The 20,333-nt window shown below is 34.6% G+C and overlaps 1 protein-coding gene across 1 annotated transcript in view; it reads left to right on the forward strand.

Moving 5' to 3' along the window:
* LOC130246236 (uncharacterized) overlaps positions 1–20,333 on the forward strand; it is a 273,191-nt gene that overhangs the window by 228,742 nt on the left and 24,116 nt on the right. Inside the window, exons 7-10 of the mRNA XM_056479115.1 lie at positions 7,376–7,632; positions 10,810–10,946; positions 16,151–16,272; positions 20,054–20,171. Coding sequence (XP_056335090.1) covers positions 7,376–7,632; positions 10,810–10,946; positions 16,151–16,272; positions 20,054–20,171 — 634 coding nt within the window. The remainder of the gene's footprint in view (positions 1–7,375; positions 7,633–10,809; positions 10,947–16,150; positions 16,273–20,053; positions 20,172–20,333) is intronic.

A 20,333-nucleotide genomic window follows, 5' to 3' on the forward strand; every position in this document is an offset into this window, starting at 1 on the left:
CACACATATACCACGGACAACTTAGCTTACCCAATTCACCTATACCGAATGTCTTTGGACTTGTGGGGGAAACCAGAGCACCCGGAGCAAACCAACACGAACACGGGGAGAACATGCAAACTCCTCACAGAAATGCCAACTGATTCGGCCAAGGCTTGAACCAGCGACCTTCTTGGTGTGAGGTGATCGTGCTACCCAATGCGCCAGCATGACGCCCCAACCCTGTAATGTTGCTGTGAATTTCTAAGACTTGTAAAGAACTGTGAAGTTCACCCCAAAATGAAAATGATGTCACTGTTGGCTCATCCTCAACCTGTTATAAACATTTTCGAATTTCTCTCTTCCGATGAACACAAAAGAAGATATTTTGAAGAATGTTAGAAATGGACTTCCATGTTTTTTTTACTACTATGGATGCAAATGATTACTGGTTTTCAACACTCTTCAAAATATCTTCAATTTGGTTCGATAGAAAAAAAAGAAACTCATGAAGGTTTAGAACCACATGAGGGTGAATAAACGGTTAGTCAAGCATGGTGGCTCAGTGGTTAGCACTGTCGCCTCACAGCTAGAAGTTTGCTGAGTCCCTGCTTGGACCAGTTGGCATTACTGTGTGGAATTTTCATGTTCTTCCCATGTTCACGTGGGTTTCCTCCAGGTGCTCCGGTTTCCCCCACAGTCCAAAGACATGCAGGTTAGGTGAATTGGATGAACTAAATTGGCCGTAGTGTATGAGTGTGTGTGAATGTGCGAGTGTTTCCCAGTAATGGGCACTAAGCCGAGGGTAAATGAATGAATGAATCAATGGGATAAATGAATATCCCTTGAAATTTTCCATATTTATTTTGTTATTATGGTAAACTATGGCTGAAAATTATTTATTTTTGCCAGGGTAGATGATTGATAATTGCAAGTTAGCATTTATGAAAAACCTGAATGATGACTTCCTTCCACTAATCCACAATTTGTTTTTGTAAGCATCTGTAATTTTGGGTTAATTTCACAACTGGCTTGTCGTTTAGGACCTGGTTTTTAGTTCAGTTCATTTGGACAAATGCAAATACAGCAATCAGACTTGAATCTGCACCAAAACAATCAGTCTGTGATCGCCTGAATGAGGTGTTCTCAGCCTTCTAGAAAAAACAAAACTCTGTAAGATTTCCATTGTGGTGAGAGAGCAATCTGATTCATTAAGAATGAATCGTGGGTTAACCTATAGTTGGAGTAAAGACAATGTGAAGTTCCTAACAGAACATATTTCAGAACAACTGTCCAAAATACATAAAAATACAGCTGAAACCTTGATTCTTGCCCAAAAGGATACAATAATACAACAACAGCTATACAGAAAGCCACAATAAACACACTGAACTGCTGTCTTTTCATTCTGATAGATGCCTTCCGAAAGCGATTCGAATCAAGAAGAAATTTCACCATTTTTGTTTCTATCTGTTTTAGAACAAAACAATCTATCCACAGGTTTGAAAACGCCCTTAGAGTTGAGGAAATGACCACCTATGCGAATGGCCTTTTGAGGTCTTTTGAACACAGAACAAAAAGGTTTGAGAGCCAGACCAAAATACCAAGTAATGAGTCTCAGACCATGTCTATGAGAGTCTTGGAGATCCTGAGTCCAACTTTGGTGAGAGAGAGAACATGGCAGAGATTTGTAGTGACCATTTTGACCTTATGTCCTTCAGTCAGCTCACTTTAATTCAGCTTGTTTGGGTCTGTCCTTCAGCCCATCACAGCAAACTGAGGCCAAACACATTGGATGCCCCACTGACTCCTTACAATGCCAGCTTGCTGTTGTAATAGAGTTAGAGAGAGAGTGAGAAAGTCTGTACAAATATGTGTGTGTAAAGTAGTATAGGGCACTTCGAAATCAATTACCCCCAACAACAAGCATGTAAATATGATATGATAATATAACAAATGAAAATGAGTTTATTTATTTATTTCTGTTTTATTTTTATCTTGTTTTTATTTGTTATCTTTCCTTATCGCTTTAATATTTCTCAATAATTTGAATACATTTTAAATGAGTCTAATCAATTCAGAATGTATTTATTTATCTATTTTATTTATTTATTTATTTATTGAATACATTTTTTATTTATTTAATTATTTATTTATTTAATTATTGTTTTTTTATTTATTGATCAAATTATTTAATTATTTGTTGAATTATTTATACATTTATCAAATTATTTATTTATCGATTTAGTTATTTATTGAATTATTTTTTTATTTATCAAATTATTTATTTATTTATTGAATTTTTTATTTTTTGAATTATTAATTCATTTATCAAATAATTTTTTATTGAATTATTATTATTTATTTTTTATGTATCTATCTATTTATTTATTTATTGAATTATTCATTAATTAATTAACTTAATTATTCATTGAATTGTTTATTTAATTAATTATTAATTAATAAATTAATTGAAAAACTTTAATGGAATTATTTATTTATTCACACATTTATTTATTTATTTATTTATCCGTTTTGGATTTTTCATATGACAATTTAATTATAAGCGTAGACTCATGTTCTTTTTTATTTATTCATCCAAACGTCACCAAATTCATATTATTACGGTTGGATTCTGTCCACATTTTCCACATCACAGAAATCATAGGGCAAATGAATGGAGAACATTCATGACAAAAGTGACCATCGTAATGAGCCAGTCATTTCTGACTTCCTTCAGCCTCAGTCCAGCCACGCTCGCCAAAACTAGACCATTACCCATTCCTGGTGTGCCAGCCTCCCACACAGCATCCCAGTGCCAGATCCTGATCCAAACTCTTCACAATACAATAAATACTGGCCGCTGCTGCTGTTGCATCAGCTTGACCAACCTAATCAAAGACAACGACTGCATTTCAGGAGACTGAGATTTATATATTTAAAAAAACCACAGTGATTAAAGATGCTGTTCTTGGAATGCTGTACAGTAATGCTGATAAAAGGATTCATATATTACAATCTTAATTCACTGTAAAAAAGGAACTAAACCTGCTACTTAGTTACTTTTTAGCGAAAGGTATGTGAACGTTCTTGTTATTTTGGCATTTTAGTTTTTTTTTAAGAGTAAGTCTAACCATTATGATATAGTAATAATATAGTGTAAAAAAGTAATATGTTACTTTTCACCCAACACTATGATACTTAATTTGAATTTTTACAATATTACATGAATCATTTTGTTATGGTGCTATGACTCTCCTATTCCACCGCAGTTTCTCTTTGTCCATTTATCCAGCATGTACAGCTTCTCATTTAAGCATTGATGCTATGAACTCAGTGTGCATTGTTAGCTTTTATCATTTTAAAGTGCAAACTGCAGTAGAGAATTTGTATCCTGTCTTAAATATTGTTTTAATTGTTAAGTTAGGCTAGTAATTTCTTCTTTAATACTAATTAATTGGAATAAGGGATTGCAAGATGTATTACAATGCTACATGGTATATTAAGGTAATGTTTTATCATCGATCAGAACAATTATGTTTATTTATTAAAATAAAAATGGCTGATGTAGGTAATCTGTGCAACATGGCCTACATTGGGACATGGACATATACAAGAAGCACATGTAACGTACAACAAAACGTAAGATATTTCAGATTTGCAAAAAATGTAGACACTACCCTCTAGTGGATTTGTCATCTGAAACGTGTAACAAAATGTATCCAGAGCTATGTATTTTACGTTTTGCAAAAAATGTAAGCTGAGGTACATATTTCAAATGTTTGGTATGTATTTCAAAAAATTTAGGTAGAGGTTAATAGGTAAAGGTTAAGAATAATGCATTGCCAGTATTGCAAAATATAACATATTTCAGATTTGCAGAAAATGTAGACAGTGCCCTCTAGTGGATTTGTCATCTGAAACGTGCTTTAAAACGTACCCGGAGCAAAGTATTTTACATTTTGCCAAAAAATGTAAGCTGAGGTACTGTACATAGTTTCAATGTGTCTTTGCAGAAACTTTACTTGCTGGCAGCTTTAGGTATAAAATTTAGGTAGAGGTTAATAAGTAAAGGTTAATTAATGCAGTGGCAGTATTACAAAACATAACATATTTCAGATTTGCAAAAACCATAGACAGTGCCTTCTAGCGGGTTTGTCATCTGAAATGTGCAACAAAATGTACCTGGAGCAATGTATTACAAAAAATGTAAGCTGAATAGTTCCAATGTGTCTTTGCAGAAACTTTACGTGCTGGCAGCTTTAGGTATACAATTTAGGTAGAGTTTAATAGGTAAAGGTTAATTATTGTAGCGGCAGTATTACAAAGCATAACATATTTCAGATTTGCAGAAAATGTAGACAGTGCCCTCTAGTGGATTTCTCATCTGAAACGTGCAACAAAAGGTACCCGGAGCATTGTATTTTATGTTTTGCAAAAAATGTAAGCTGAGGTACATATTTCCAATGTTTATTTGCAGAAAATTTACTAGCTGGCAGCTTTAGGTATAAAGTTTAGATAGAGGTTAATAGGTAAAGTTAATTAATGCAGTGACAGTATTACAAAACATATTTAAGATTTGCAAAAAATGTAGACAGTGTCCACTAGTGGATTTGTCATCTGAAATGTGCAACAAAACGTACTCGGAGCAGCATATTTTAAATTTCACAAAAACTGTAAGCTTTTATATGTATTTCCAATGTCTCATACAGAAAATTTAGCTTTAGGTACATAACGACTCCATATGGGTTTTAGGGTTAATTAATGCAGTGGCAGTATTTCGTAGTGTTATTGAGATTTATATTGAGTATCGATACTTTTAAGGTATTGTATCAAAGTTATAAATTCCAGTATTGTGACAAGACCGCTATGCAGTGGCTTGTAGTCGGAGAACACAGTCATAGTCAGCAGGAATGGAGTGTGACGCTGATGCACTCTGGGTTTGGAGCTCTAGCTCGCAGTGTCGACAGCTTCATTGATTATAGTCAGAGCGATCTGCTTTTATTTACTGCTCACTTCAAGTTTAAACTGAATGTCAAAGATTCACCGGCACCACATTTGCCACAGCCTCATATATTATTTTTTTATGCTCAGCCAGCAAACAGGATTGTTTATTTACTATCCCATCAGCGTCTTTCCACTGTAATTTAACAGCCTTTTTCAGGTCATGCAATTGCTATCTTAGGAGCAACAACATCACCAAAAGCATATAAATTTGATTGGGTATTATCATAGCAGATGGGTTTCTTTCTTGCCTGCTCCAAGAACGCTTCATCATGTCATTAAAGTTCAGTTCTCACCAATTTCATTTTATAGTGTTTAAGAAAGCGAGATGATTTTCTTTTTATTATTTTCTTGTTTGTAGATTCTGTTGGCTGTTGTTTTAACATTTATTTTACATATTTGGAACAAGCATGTTGTTTTTAAATTGCTGGTATAAAACGATCAAATGATTTTCCCTCACACTGAGCCCTATTATTGATCATGGTTTATATAAATATTGTATTAAACAGTAGCACTTTGACAGTTATTGTTGAACATAGTTATTAATATAATAGTATTTGTCACAGTGTAGACCTAAGAAAAGACCATGTGACATACACAAATTACACTCATACATAAAATACGTACATTACTAAACATGGTCCAATTGCCAGCAAACAAAATGTATACACAGATCTTTGTAGTGTTATCAATGTATTATGCATGTGTGTATGTGTGTGGATGTAATATGAATACGTTTGTTTTATTGTCTAAAGTTAACATTGTGTTTATATAACATCTCAATTCAAAACCATGTCAAACAATAGCCCATATCACTTTCACAAACACACTGAAATAACCTGACACATGTTTTTTTAAACATAATTTATTAACAAACCAGAACGATAACACATACTTGCCAGTTTCCATTCCTCAGCATCAAACCTGTTAAGTCTTCAAACAAAGACATTTATACAGTCTTTTCCCGCCTTCACTTCAGAGTGGCCATTTTGGATTACATCATCATGGTCACGACCCCCTGGTCAGTGATAAAAATCACTGATCTGTTGTTTATATTTGTATTGGTTTTTTTTGTGTTGTGAGTTTTTGTATGCATATTTATTTACTTACATTAATTTATATTTTTGTTTAACGTCTTTTTATGCATTTTTTTGTCTACATGTTACCTTACAAACTGTAGAATGGTTTAACCCATGGGTGGGGCCAATGATATAAAATGGCCCCAAACCTTCACTCTGGGTTGTTAGTTTGTATCGTGTTATTGGCAGATTTTGTAAACATTGTATAGTTTATTTTTCTTTATTGTTAATTTGTCACTTTCACCTTTTGCTGATTTTTTTTTCACTTTGTACCAAATAATATTACTCTTTACTTTCATAAGTGGCTTCTGTGACACATTTTGCCTCCGATCTGCCCAGTCAATCGTAACAACAATAGTTCCTTACATTTATATAACTCTTTTCTGGACACTTTTTCTATGAAAGTCATGAAGCCAATTATGATATGGGGATGGTTAGGAGGCCATGATGGACAGAGCCCAGTGAGCAAATTTGGCCAGGATGTTATTAATAAATTAGACTAATTACTGCATAATTTATGTATTATTGTTCTACATTGCTCCGTCATTGGCATTAAGTGATCAATTATACTTATTTTAATTAATAATAATAGGTAAATTTGTATAATGTTTGATTATTCTGTTAATAAAAGTGTATGAATAAATAATACTGATATAATTTATATAATATTGGTGATGATTATTATTGTATTGACTGCTTATTTATTAGCATAAAACAAAAATTATACATTTTAAAAATACGCTTTATTATTTTATTAATATGCTCTTTCTCAGTTTTACTTAAGGAAATATATATTCTATTATTTAATGAATTAATATTTTATATAATATATTAATATTTAGATTTATATTATTATAGATTATAGATTTATAAATTTTTAGTTTTTAATTAAATGTTTGCTTAAGTTTCAACAATTATGTACTTTTTTATTAAGAATTTGTCTTTAGCATTCATGTTTATTTAGATTTTGTTATTTTAATACTGAAACTGCAACATATTTCTTTTCAAGCAAGAGCATTATCATTTTTGTTGCACACATTTATGCTTTGGATCTAATATTTATATTTTAATTCAACAAAATATGCCCTTTTAACAGTTTTAGTTGAAATAATAACAAGTGTTTTTTTTTTCTTAATTCACAAGGGCAATCTGCTACTTTTAATGGCAGATGTCCATTTTTAATAATGCATCAGTGTGTGATCTACAGTATGATTTGGAATATGCAGTGAAGGAGATATTTAAGTAGTTATATTAAGTAGTCATTGTTTACTTCAGTCTTGTCGTTATGTTTATGTTTTGTGTTTAATATACAGGCAGTGGACTATGAGAGCCGCAGCTCTTACTCTTTCTCAGTGGAGGTGTTGAACCCCATCGTGGATCCTCGATTCCTTCGTCGTGGGCCATTTAAGGACAGAGCCTCCATTAGAGTAGCTGTGTTGGATGCGGATGAGCCTCCTCGATTCTCACGCACTCGATACCGCATGGACGTGTCTGAAAACTGTCCACCGGCCTGCACAGTGGGCCGCATCAGTGCTGTGGATCCAGACACGGGGCTCACAAACAACATCAGGTAGGCTGAATAAAATGAATTAATGCAAAGTTTATAGGAGTATGTTTTATAATTATTAGCTTGTTTATTAAGGGGTTAAAAACTGTGACTTTTGAGTTTATATCTGCAAATTGTCAATTTGTTTTCTCAAAATTGTGAAATGTAAGCTTGTATGTAAAGTTGGGTCACACTTTATTTTGATGGTCAGTTTGTTGAATGTTATTGCATCTACATGCCAACTAATTCTCATTAGATTATAATTATACTGTTAGGTTGGGGTTAGGGTTAGTGTAAGTTGACATGTACTTGCAAAGTTTCTTATAGTCAGTGAAATGTCTGTTGAAGGAACAGTATCAACAGACAGTCTACCAATACTCAAATGGACCTTCAAATTAAAGTGTTAGCTAAAATTTTATTTACAAGAACTTTTAAACCAGCATGAAGAATTAAGGGAGAACTAATGAAACTACATTGTTTTTATATCAAGTAAAACTGTTTAAAGGGCATATTTTGTTAATTTAATAAAAATATAAATATTAGATTCAAAGCATAAATGTTCAACAAACAAGATAAGGAGCTTGCCTGAAATAAAACATGAAAAGTAAATGAAAATAAAAATATTAAAATATAATGATAATATACATAAATACTAATACTTTAAAAAGATATAAAATCTAAATATTAATACATTATATAAAAGAATATAAATAAATCTGAAGTAAAACTGATAAACAGGGCGTATTAATAAAACTGCTTTTTTTAAAACTGATAAAACTGATTTACTGATTAATGCCAATACTAAAGCAGTCAAAACAATCATCATCATCATCATCATCATCATAAATGTAAATAAATCATCATAAGAAAATAAATGTAAAGTTGAATTTCTGAGATTTATTTTATTTTACAAGATATAAACTCAATATTGTACGGCAAAAAATCTGAATTTGGAGTCTATTTTTTTCAAATCTGATTAAAAAAAGAAAAAGTTAAAAAAAATGTATAAAGCAGAATTGTGAGACATAAACTCAAAATATTTACTTTTTCTATTAGTTTCTTTTAATTAGATTTGGAAAAACAGTCACAATTACTTGTTTTTTTTTATCTCATTGCAGCCATGTGTGTATTTCTGTATTTTTATTTTATTTAGTAATCATAAGCAATTTAGGAATTAGAAGTTTCTGAATGAAAATAATTTTAAATTTAGCTTGTTTTTAAGGGCTCTATTTTAACGATCTAGGTGCAAAGTCTAAAGCCAATGGTACAAAAGCATTAAGGGCGTGTCTGAATCCACAGACAAAATGGTTTGTGCCATGGTGCATGGTCTAACAGGATTGTGTGCATGGCGCATTTGCATTTCCATTTTCAAAGTGGATTTTGTAAGTGGAACAACTGAACGTTTCACTAGCAAGAATACAGTTAAACAGACCATCTGCAGTGCGAGGATAAAGAACGAGCCTCTATTCAGCCTTTTTGCTTTCTCATTCTCTTTACTTTTACTCTTTACTCCTTTCATAAGGAAACGTTGTGTTGTAAGCTTTCCACTGAAGACATCCATTAGCCTAAATATTTAATTTCGGTTGTTAAGCGCAAAGATTTGTTTAAAAACTATTTCTAAATTTAGTTCTAATTTCCAGCAAACGAATAAATGAACAATAATAATGAAGTGTGGTCAAAATATGGAGTTATATCCAAACACACATTCTATGTCAAAATATTGTACAAATTCCAGACAGGTGGACAAATCTAAGCTTGTTTTTATTAAAACAAATATAAATATGCATATAATAAATAGTACTACTAATAAAAATAACATTATACAAAAGCAAATAGTCATGAATAAACTGAAAAAAGCCCCCCGAGATGAAGAAGGCATGGAGGCAGTGTTTTTATATTTATGTAGAAAATAAATTGTTTTTTTTATATTATAATTTTTTAGGGGGTTTTCACCTTTATTATAATAGGAAAGTAGAGATTTCAGACAGGAAAGCATTGGGAGCAGAGAGAGGGGAAGGATCGGCAAAGGACCTCAAGCCGGCAATTGAACTCGGGTCGCCGTGATCACATTGGTGCTATAGTATATGTCGGCGCACAATACCACTAGGCTATTGGCACCGACAAGTTTTGTAATTTAATCTTTTAATTCTGTTTCATTTGTAAAGATATGTGTGTATTGCTGTACATATTGTGTGTATTAAGCAATGTGTACACGTTTAGGGCGCACAACTAACACGCTCTGCGCTGGACTCTAGACCTGCTTTCAGCTGGTCAATTGCGCTGTCTACTTTAGTTCCTCAAAATAGCAACGCACCAACAACACGCCTTAACACACCTCTTTTCTAGATTGGAACACCTATGAGTCCACAAAGAGGTGCAAATGGATTTACTATTTAAACAACGTTGGAAAAGTTGGAAAATTAGAGTTGCATTGGTCTGAAAATAGCAACAAATCGCGCCAAACACGTCTTGCGCCTTAATGCGCCGGGTGTATGATAGGGCCCTAATTCTTTATTCTCACAATCTTCCCCGCTTTTTTAGTAAATGTGCAGGTGTATTAATCAATCTTTTTAGATTCCGAACAAAATGACTTCATGCATCATCTTGAATGAAAAATACTCACTAATATTCACTCAGTACGGCGTATTATGAGATTGTATTTCACACAAAAAGATCCATGCTGCTTTAAACTTGGCTCTAATAAGAAAATCTATAAAGGCAGCATAATTCTGCTGCCTGTTTTTTGGAACAGGCTTCACATAAGGAACGTGCCTGGGATACCTAAATCAGCAGCCCCGGATAGGCAGCTCATTAGGGTTTGGAAAGAAGCCATTTAGTCAGTAATTAATTATGTTTATGCTCTTCTCTGTTCAATGCTAAAACACTTCAAAACATTATCACAGAGATCAGGGTGTTCCTGTTACAAGATGCACTTGCTTGTTTCCATATGGACAATCCCAAAGATACTGATCAATATTCATCCCGGTGAACTTGAGTTATTTCAACACTGCCTGCTTAGGGATCTGAGGATTCCTACTTTGCCAAATGCAGCTCTTTTGTTTTGTGCCACTGGGCTTAAAGCAGCTCCTGAATGACAGATTTTCTGATTAGCCGGGGCTCAGTGCATCTGCTCACCTCTTGTGTACGGCACACATTTCCCTCTCTCTCCATTTGTCTTTCTTTGTTTGTTTTCTCCCTCAGGTTCTCCATCGATCCTCAGTCTGACCCAGAAGCTCTGTTTCGCATCACTCCAGACACAGGACTCATCACTACAGTCACAGAGCTGGACCGTGAGCATGAGCAGTGGCACAATATCACCATCATTGCCACACAGAGAGGTACACACACACAAACAGTACACAAACACACTTGTATATATGGTTTAGAGGTCTTTCTGTAGACATAATGTATTTTATATTGTAAAAAAAATGCTTATTTTATGACCTTAACCTACAACTGCCCATAAACCCAACCCTCATTTAGAGATGTGACAAGACCCTGTTAAGTAGGATTTTTAAGTGTTCTGAATTACAGGGACATTTTCTCATAAATCACCTTAATAGAGTACAACTAAGTCATACCCATGTCATTTTTGATTGTAATGCAATAATGAACACTTTTTGGTAAAGCTGCTTTGAAACATTAAGTATTGTGAAAAGCGCTATACAAACAAACTTGAGTTGAATTGAATCAAAGTCCCTTTAAGGCAACTGATTTCACTCTGCGGCCATTTTTGAAACGCCTCTCTGGCATTCTGTCTGAATAGGGAAACATGAAATTCTCCAAAACTGTTTGCCACACTTAGAATTATTACATATTTGGAATCATTAATAAAATTAAACTACAACTGTCGCATAAGTTTTGTATCTAAACATTTGAATCAAACAAAATTGGCATATTTTTAGCTGCCCATGCACACGCACACTGAAAAGGAACGAGATCACGGCACCAACCTCATTTATGGCTGTTTTACACATTATCATCTTCTGAATGATGCTTCATCAGATAGCGCTGCTCTTCTGAAGTAATTCACAACTTGGTCTTGATGGTGAATCTCCTCCAGAAATGACAGCTACTCTTTGTTTACAAGTTTTTGGGTTTTTGAGTAGTTGCTGTCATGTGATGTGCGTTTGACAGGACTAACTGAACTCGCGTTCTTTTTATACAGATTACAAAACCAAAAAACTTGTAGTTGGTTCATTTACATGTACAGATTTCAAGTTTTATGTGGATATATTTTTCATTTCTGTAAAGCACGTATTTGCTGAGATTCCAGTGTGTGTAAAAGCGATCAATGATTGGCTCCTGTAATAGTAGGTGGGGACTTCATTCGCCATATTGACCGTTACAGATATCCCCATTTAAATCTATACGAGTGACACATCTTGTGTATTCTATAGTCTTTGAATTGAATCATTAAACAATGTCCACATAAACCACATACACTCACAAATGTTGGGTTTCCATGTTTTATGGGGATTTTTTCCATAGACCAAATGATTTTTATATTGTAAAAGTTTATTTTCTACCCGCTACCCTTAAACATAACCCTCACAGAAAATGTTCTGCATAATTTTAATGAAGCATTATTTTGCTTGAATTACCAGCTATTTTCCTCCTGGGGAAAATATAATAATACAATAATGACATTGGTCAATAATGACCAACTACATATTTATGTAGTTGACAGCTATATATATATATATATATATATATATATATATATATATATATATATATATATATATATATATATATATATATATATATATATATATATATATATATATTTTTTTTATTAATTAATTAATTCATTTATTTATCAAAATACTGCCATAAGTCATTTTAATGTTTTTAATTTGATAAACCTGAATTAATAAACTACAAGAACAACATCTGTGGAAAAGGGGTTTACATTTTGGAAGAAAATGTTCATTTTCTGTTAAATTAGCATTCTCTTTAACCCTAAAAACACTACAATGATTCACTAAAAATATGTACTAGTCATGGATCGATATAAGATTGTGACTGTATGATAACCTTGTATAAAAATATCACGGTATCATTGAATTGTGCTCGCTGCTCTAAAATATGTTCTTTTTGAATGTCTGGTTAAAAAGCAAAAACTTTTTCCTCTTTGAACACAATATATTTAATTTTTCAAAAGATTTATAATATTTTAGAGCAATAAACATGTCAGGCTATATAATTCAAATTAATTATTGAGTTCCGCTGACTTAATTTGTTTCAAAAACACAGATTTCTTTACAATTTAAAACGGCATCTTTGCATATATTTTCTGCTGAAGATATTGTTTTCCTAAAAAAAAAAATGTAAATAAAAAAATATTACACATACCTTAGGAACGGTATTACAGAAAATTTTGGTGGTTTTAAAACCTTGACTTTTCCAAATCGCGGTATACCTTGAAAACGGTTGTCGTCTCATGCCTAGTATGTACTCTATACTTAAAGCGCCTATTAAAAATGAGCATAAAAAATTAACACATTACACTATACTGTATTATTACAGATTTTCTCTTAGATTTTAAGGAAAACTCCATCACTCCTGCCTTTGAAAGACTAAACAGTTCAGTTCAGGAGAGCACATTTGAGTAATGCTTGAGTTTGCTCAACTGTAAAACCATGCGCAAAATACAATGTGACATTAGAAACAGTGATTTGTCACCGGCACACAAGCTCTCAAAAGTAGCTTATTACTGGAAAAGCTGCACTATTCTTGAGCAACTGTCAGGCTACTGAAAAATGCATGGCTTTTTATAGTTCATAACTCCCTAAGATAAAGTGACATGCACATCGGTCAGTATAACTTACTGTTCTTTAGGTCAAGTATACTTAATTCTGGTTCAAAATACCCACGCCACCATGCCCGCTTAATAAAATAGTGGTGCTAAACAGATTACCATTCATATGATTTATTTATGAGCTACTGTATACTCGTGCACGGATTAAACGTGGCTTAAAACATACATTGAATTTGTGTTAGTAGAGGATCTATAGTGCTGTGTTACAGTATGGAAAGTAGGTCTAAGCAGCTTCAGGGAGGCCTGATGGCTATTATAAGCAAAGCCTCTTCTTGGTAATGTGAAGCAGTGGGCATTAATCCACAACATCATGTCACAGCTGTGTGTGTGTGGATGCTGTCCAAGACATTTGTGTGAAAGCCGTCCAAACCACAGGCAAGTGTGTGGGACTGAATTATAACGAGAGAGACAGAATGGTTCAATTTCTCTTTAGGCTCACACCAATCCATTAAGTTGGTTCAACGTATACTGCAGTACCAATATGCCAACGGAAATATATCTTGAATTAAAAGCTACCGAAAGCCGTTTGTTTGTTATGACAAGCCACTTGTCTGCAATATGACAAGTGACTGCTGAAATCTCTGTGTTTAAAACCTAGCGAGGTGCCATGCTGCCTACTGCCTAGCATCATAATAATTTGCTTATCACTCACTGACTTCTGTACACTGTAAACAAAAACTGGTTGCCTTACATTTTTAAGCTGAATTAAATTAGCCTTATGAGTCCATTGAACTTATATTATGTTAAACTGACTTAAAACCGCTTGCATAACTTATCAAATTAAGTTAGAACATAATTAACTTTAATTTAAGTTACAATGAACTAAAAACATATGCTGTCATGACTAATTGTTCATATAATTGTTTACAGTGTTATCTAACCACTCCGAAATGCTTCTTACCAGTGAATGACGGATGATGTACACTGTAAAAATTCCTTCATGTTGTCCAACACAGATCTCATGAGTGAAAGTAATGGTTTTGACAAATTTAAGTGTATTGATTATAAAAAATTAAGTTGTCCCTAAAAAAAGGAAAATTGCGTTATTTGAATTCCTTTAAAATAAGTAGTTTGAACAAGCAATAAAATCATTTTTTGTGTATTATACACTCACTGGTCACTTTATTAGGTACACCTGTCTAACTGCTGGTTAATGCAAATTTCTAATCACATGGCAGCAGCTCAATGTATTTAGGCATGTAGACATGGTCAAGACGATCTGCTTGGTTGTTGGTGCCAGATTGGCTGGTCTGAGTATTTCAGAAACTGATGATCTTCAGGAATTTTCATGCACAACCATCTCTATGGGTTTATAGAGAATCGCCGGAAAAAAGAGAAAATATCCTGTGAGCGACAGTTTTGTGAGGGAAAACGGGTCCTGTGAAAAATTAGATGCTGCGTTCTTCCTGATGGTCACGTGACGTTTACACATCTTTTACCGAAAATTATTTAAACATTACAGCATTCATACAACCATTTATTGTTTTTCCTCTGTTCACAATATATACTATGCATAAAGACTTTACAAATATACTTTGCACAATACAAATAAAACAGCTTTTAATACTAATTTCAGCAAATAAACACCCTTAATGTATTTAAGCCTTTATGAAGATTTTCATGGCAATGTTTATTTTCAGTGTCCCATTTAGGGTAACTCCTGTGGTTAATAAGTTATATATCTGAACTTTAATAATAAATCGGTACAAAATGCGCTTCCCACCTCCAGTTGCAATGACTTCTGGGACTTCTAGAGCAAGTTCGGTGCTCAAGTCTGCATCGGTGTGTCCTCGATTCCAGGAACTTTCATGCGTCCTCCATTCTTGCGGCGTTGAGTTTTGGAACTGAACTTTGGCAGTTGAAGATGACGTTACACAAGAACACGAGATCGCTGAAGAATGCATATTGAGAAATGGCCTATGTCTTTGTTTATTTTGAATATGCGCCCTCTAGTGGGGAAAAGTACACACTGTGCCTTTAGAGGTTCAGTATACAACTTCATGTAAGGTTATATTTCAGCTTTTCGCAAATAGACATAGAATAAACATAGCACACACTGTAGTACAGTAGAAAAGTAGCACATAGAATGTGCTCTCCTAAGCTCATGTTACGCACATTTTTGGAAAACACATGGAATTGCAATGAGCGTTCATAACTTTACACATAGAGAGGACTTGTAATATCTAAGATACGTTGTTATCGAGAAACCAACTCCTGGTCTCTGCATTTTCAGAAAATGTGGCTTTGGGTGGGGACTTGCTGGGAGCAACTATTGTAAATATTATTTGTAAATACAACTGTAATTTGCACGGATGACTAATACCTTGACCCATCCTTAAACATACCCACATTACAAAACCTGTCCCTAACCTTAAACAATACCTGATTACAGTTATTTTACACCTGTATATAAAGAGGAATTATCTGCATAGGACGCATGAGATGCTGCTACTTTTTGCCGTAGTCTTCACATTCAGTCTTAAAATACCACCTTGGCTGACAGTTCGCTAGGTTTTAGAAAAGAGCATGACCGTGTAAAAAATGTTGCCATTCAGCATATGATTTTCGCACATGGAACTGTGTGATAAACTTTACAAAAGGCCAATTTACCTCGAGTGGCCAAGACTCGAGGCGAGCACATCTCTGAAAATGGCTCAAGCTGTGTTGTGCGTGCGTATTTTGGGTGATTTCCTGTCTCTGCTCTCTCATTTACCTCAGATAACCCCAGCCAGGTGTCCAGAGTGGTGGTTGCAGTAGAAACGCTGGATTTAAATGACAACGCTCCAGAGCTGGACAGGCAATACAGCACTGCAATGTGCGACTCTGCTTCCACCGGACAGGTGAGAGAAAAAGCCAGATTATGGGCACAATGAAGGGCACACATGTCTCCATTGACTGGTTCATTTGTTACTGTAAAAGCAGAGGAAGCGCTCTAATGAGAGTGCTTTTCTTAAGCTTCGCAATTAGGTAATTGTCACAGATGAATTATGGGTGATTAATTACCTTTTTCTCAAGACTTCAACCATTTAGGAGTGCTTTGTGTTCATATGGATTTGGTGGTGCATGAAGTTTCTCTCTTCTTTTTTTTTCCTGCACATCTGTGAATGTGTCCATTTATATAGCCTGTGCGCTGATTGATTACTTCTGCCTTTCCCCTGCAGCTGAATCACAGCTATTCCCATTTAGAGGATGCTTCACTCGTTCTCATCTCCTCTATAGATATACATTATAATCTGCTCATCTTTTGCTCTGTTGGCTTTCATCCATTTTGCCTCTCATTCCAGTTCCTTATACATTTCGAGTGCCTGCCTATTCCACGATTCTGTACGTTTCTTTTTTTTGCTTGACTCATGCTTTTCTTTGATTCTTAATTGGGTGGCGTGCATCTGTTAAGCTGTCATAGCTTGTGTCCTTTCTTCTGTCTTTCATTCTGCTGTCTTCGCAGCATGCAGTCAAATGAAAGCTTATGGTTTTTTTGCCAAGTTGAAGAAGTGTTATCAGTACACCTTGCTAGTTTTGGAACAAAATTGGATGTTTTTTACACACACTTTATAAGTTAAAGTGTACATGAGACTGAAACAATAATTAAGCTTTTTTAAAATGTCATATATATGGAGACCCGGAAGGGGTGGTGGGGAAAAAACGGGTGGAAGGAAAAAAACTGCTAGGAAAATATATATATATTTTTTCAAATTTTTGCGTTCCCTTACAAAGATGTTTTGTGTTATGTTGCAAATATGTTTTGCAAGGGAACACAAAGATGTTTTGCGTTCCCTCGCCAAGCTGTTGTTCGACAAACACTTCCTGTTCACTTCATACATGTCAACTCTCTTGTTTTTTCTGGGATTCTCCCGTATTTTACCATTTTATCCTGCAATCATCATATCTCTAAGTATTTTCTCATATTTCTCCAATATTTTTATTTTTGAAAGCACATTGAAATTAATATAAATTATCAGCATTCACTTTCTATTCATCAAAACTGTGTGTCGATCGTCGCCCTTCATATGCAACCTCTGAATCAGTGAATGCATGTACAAGCGCTGACAGACGCGCTCCATATGATAAACTGATCCCAGATAAGCTTATGTAAATGCCATGTAAAGAGTTAAAGTGCAGCACACTTTGGGAATGGGGTGTGTGTTTAACAGACAAATACACTTAATAATATGTAAACATGTTTGTCCTGCATGTTTTATTTTTAACACAACTAATTTTCTCTTAAATGAGAACAAACAGTTATTAAAGTAATCGAATGCTTTCATTGTAGATCTGTGAATTCTTTAAGTGACACCTCTGTTATCAAACAAAGCAAAATGAGAGATTAATTTGCAGCTCTTTCCTTGTTTGATAACAGAGGTGTCACTTTAAATGGCGTGCACAGAAGCTGATCTGGAATCAGTTTATCATACGCGTCCGTCAGTCAGCGCTTATACATGCATTCGCTGATTCAGAGGTTGCATCGGAAGGGCGATGATTGACATGCAGCTTTAATGGAAAAAGTAAATGCAGACATTTTTATATTAATTTCATTGTGCTTTCAAGATTAAAAATATGGATTAAATTATTAGATATGGATTAAATCAAGATTAAATTATTTGCTAATTTCTAGTTAACTATTTGGTATCAGAAGTGGCTTATATGAAAGGCAAAGGCCTCCAGATTACACTTATTTTACTAAAATGAAATATGATCATTCCTTGATTGTTAATTATTTAATTAGGACAGTAAGGTCTGACTTTGCTTAGAAAAAAGTCTTGACACTTAACAGAAATAATGTACAGTATAGAATATAAAGTCATGGTGCAGTGGAAAAAGAATCAATATTGTGTATGACTCTAATGAGCTTGGATGACTGCATCCATACATCTCTGCAATGACTCAAATAACTTATTTATAAAGTCATCTGGAATGGCAAAGAAAGCGTTCTTGCAGGACTCTCAGAGTTCATCAAGATTCTTTAGATTCATCTTCAATGCCTACTCCTTCATGTTACCCAGACATGCTCAATAATGTTCATGTCTGGTGACTGGGCTGGCCAATCCTGGAGCACCTTGACGTTCTTTGCATTCAGGAACATTCATGTGGAGGTTGAAGTATGAGAAGGAGCGCTATCCTGCTGAAGAATTTGCCCTCTCCTGTGGTTTGTAACGTAATGGGCAGCACAAATGTCTTGATACCTCAAGCTGTTGATGTTACCATCCACTCTGCAGATCTCTCGCACACCCCCATACCCCAATGTAACCCCAAGCCATGTTTTTTTCTTCACCAAACTTATCACTAGTGATTTCTGTGAGGATCTTGGGTCCATGCAGGTTCCAATAGACTTTCTGCAGTGTTTGTGATGATTGGGATGCAGTTCAACAGATGATTCATAGGAAAAATTTACCTTCTGCCACTTTTCCAAATGATCAACTAGAAGTCTAGTTAGTTTTTGCTGCTCTTACAACTGGGATTGTCGGCAAGAATTTTGTCAGGTAGTGTACAGTACTTATTGCAAAATAAGGGTACAGAAACATATATTTTTCAATTTTTAACATTTTTATTAGTATTTAATCCAATTAACTATGTACAGTGTATACAGTTTTCGGCTATAAGAGTTAGATCATTTTAAGCATTGTTCAAAATATAAAAGTCCTTCAAAAATCTGACTGATGCGAATTTAGTGCTCATTAACACTGCATGAATATAGGTACATTTCTTTTCACTATCAGTGCTGAAAAGAGTTGTGAAAACAGTGATGTGTTTTTGGTGAAAAAAGTTGCATGAATAGAATATTATTATATAATATAAATACCATTTACACTGTTAATTTTGATCCATGTGGTCTGTCCTTGCTAAATAAGAGCATTTATTTCTTATAAAATAGTTTATATTGAAGAAGTGCCTACTAAATACAGTACTGTTGTGCTTGTTGCTTTTCATACAAGTAGATACAACTTATTTATGAGAAAACCATTGATAGAGATAGAAAAGATCCCTTTGTTGATGTAACACAAGTCATTTACTTAGAATAAAAGCTCTTTCTGAATGTCTGCTTGCTTATATATTTAAGTGGAAGCTTGTGTAACTTCTTTGTGAAGAAAGTTTAGTGACCCTTAAGCCTGTGGAAACTACTAATGCAACTTGACGAATCACAGGGAAAAAAACACCCTTTTTCATGCCTCAGCACAATCGCCTGCAGCTCTGATCTGCATCGCACGACTCATTTTTGTTTTAACTTTTCTCCCTAATGTGTAAGGGGGGAGCACTGCAAAAAGAAGCCCGCCGAGTGATTATTTCTAGTTTAAGTGGATCTCTAGAGTCGGCGCCTCGTTTTTAGAGCTGCGTCTATGTTTGGGTGTTCCCCAAGGCTTAGTACTCGGTCAGACTTAATTATTGTTTGACTGCGCGGTGTGGGCTAATCAGTCTCCAGTCACCTATTTGCAAAGGTGCCGGCGAGGTTAATGCTGATATCTGAGATTAAAATGTGCATCAGTTTTTTTTTTTTCTAAACAAATCTCTCCTCTCTTTCTATTACGCTTTCGCTCTCCTCTATCCTTTCTCTCCTTTCTTGCTTTTGGCTCTGCTCCTCATTTTGTTTCTCTCTCTCTCCATCTTTCTCCTATCTCATTTTCTCAGGTGGTGCAGGTGTTGCGGGCGATTGATAGAGACGAGGGGGGAAATGACAGCGCCGTCCATTTCAACATCCCTCCGGACTCCAACGCTGCCCTCAACTTCAGCATCAGGGAGAGTGGAGGTTTGCAGTCTCTTCCACAATTTGTTTCTCCCATCCAGCCTTGTGCATCGGCGTCTCTCTTGATCCGTTAGTCTGTGTCTGCGACCGCATTGTGTGGCTGCTTTGTGCCCTGCTCTTTTGTTTTCCCCATTGTTTGCTTTTGCTTCTCTGCCACATCTATCT

The sequence above is a fragment of the Danio aesculapii genome, chromosome 2, assembly GCF_903798145.1.
Source record: "Danio aesculapii chromosome 2, fDanAes4.1, whole genome shotgun sequence".
Lineage (NCBI taxonomy): Eukaryota > Metazoa > Chordata > Actinopteri > Cypriniformes > Danionidae > Danio > Danio aesculapii.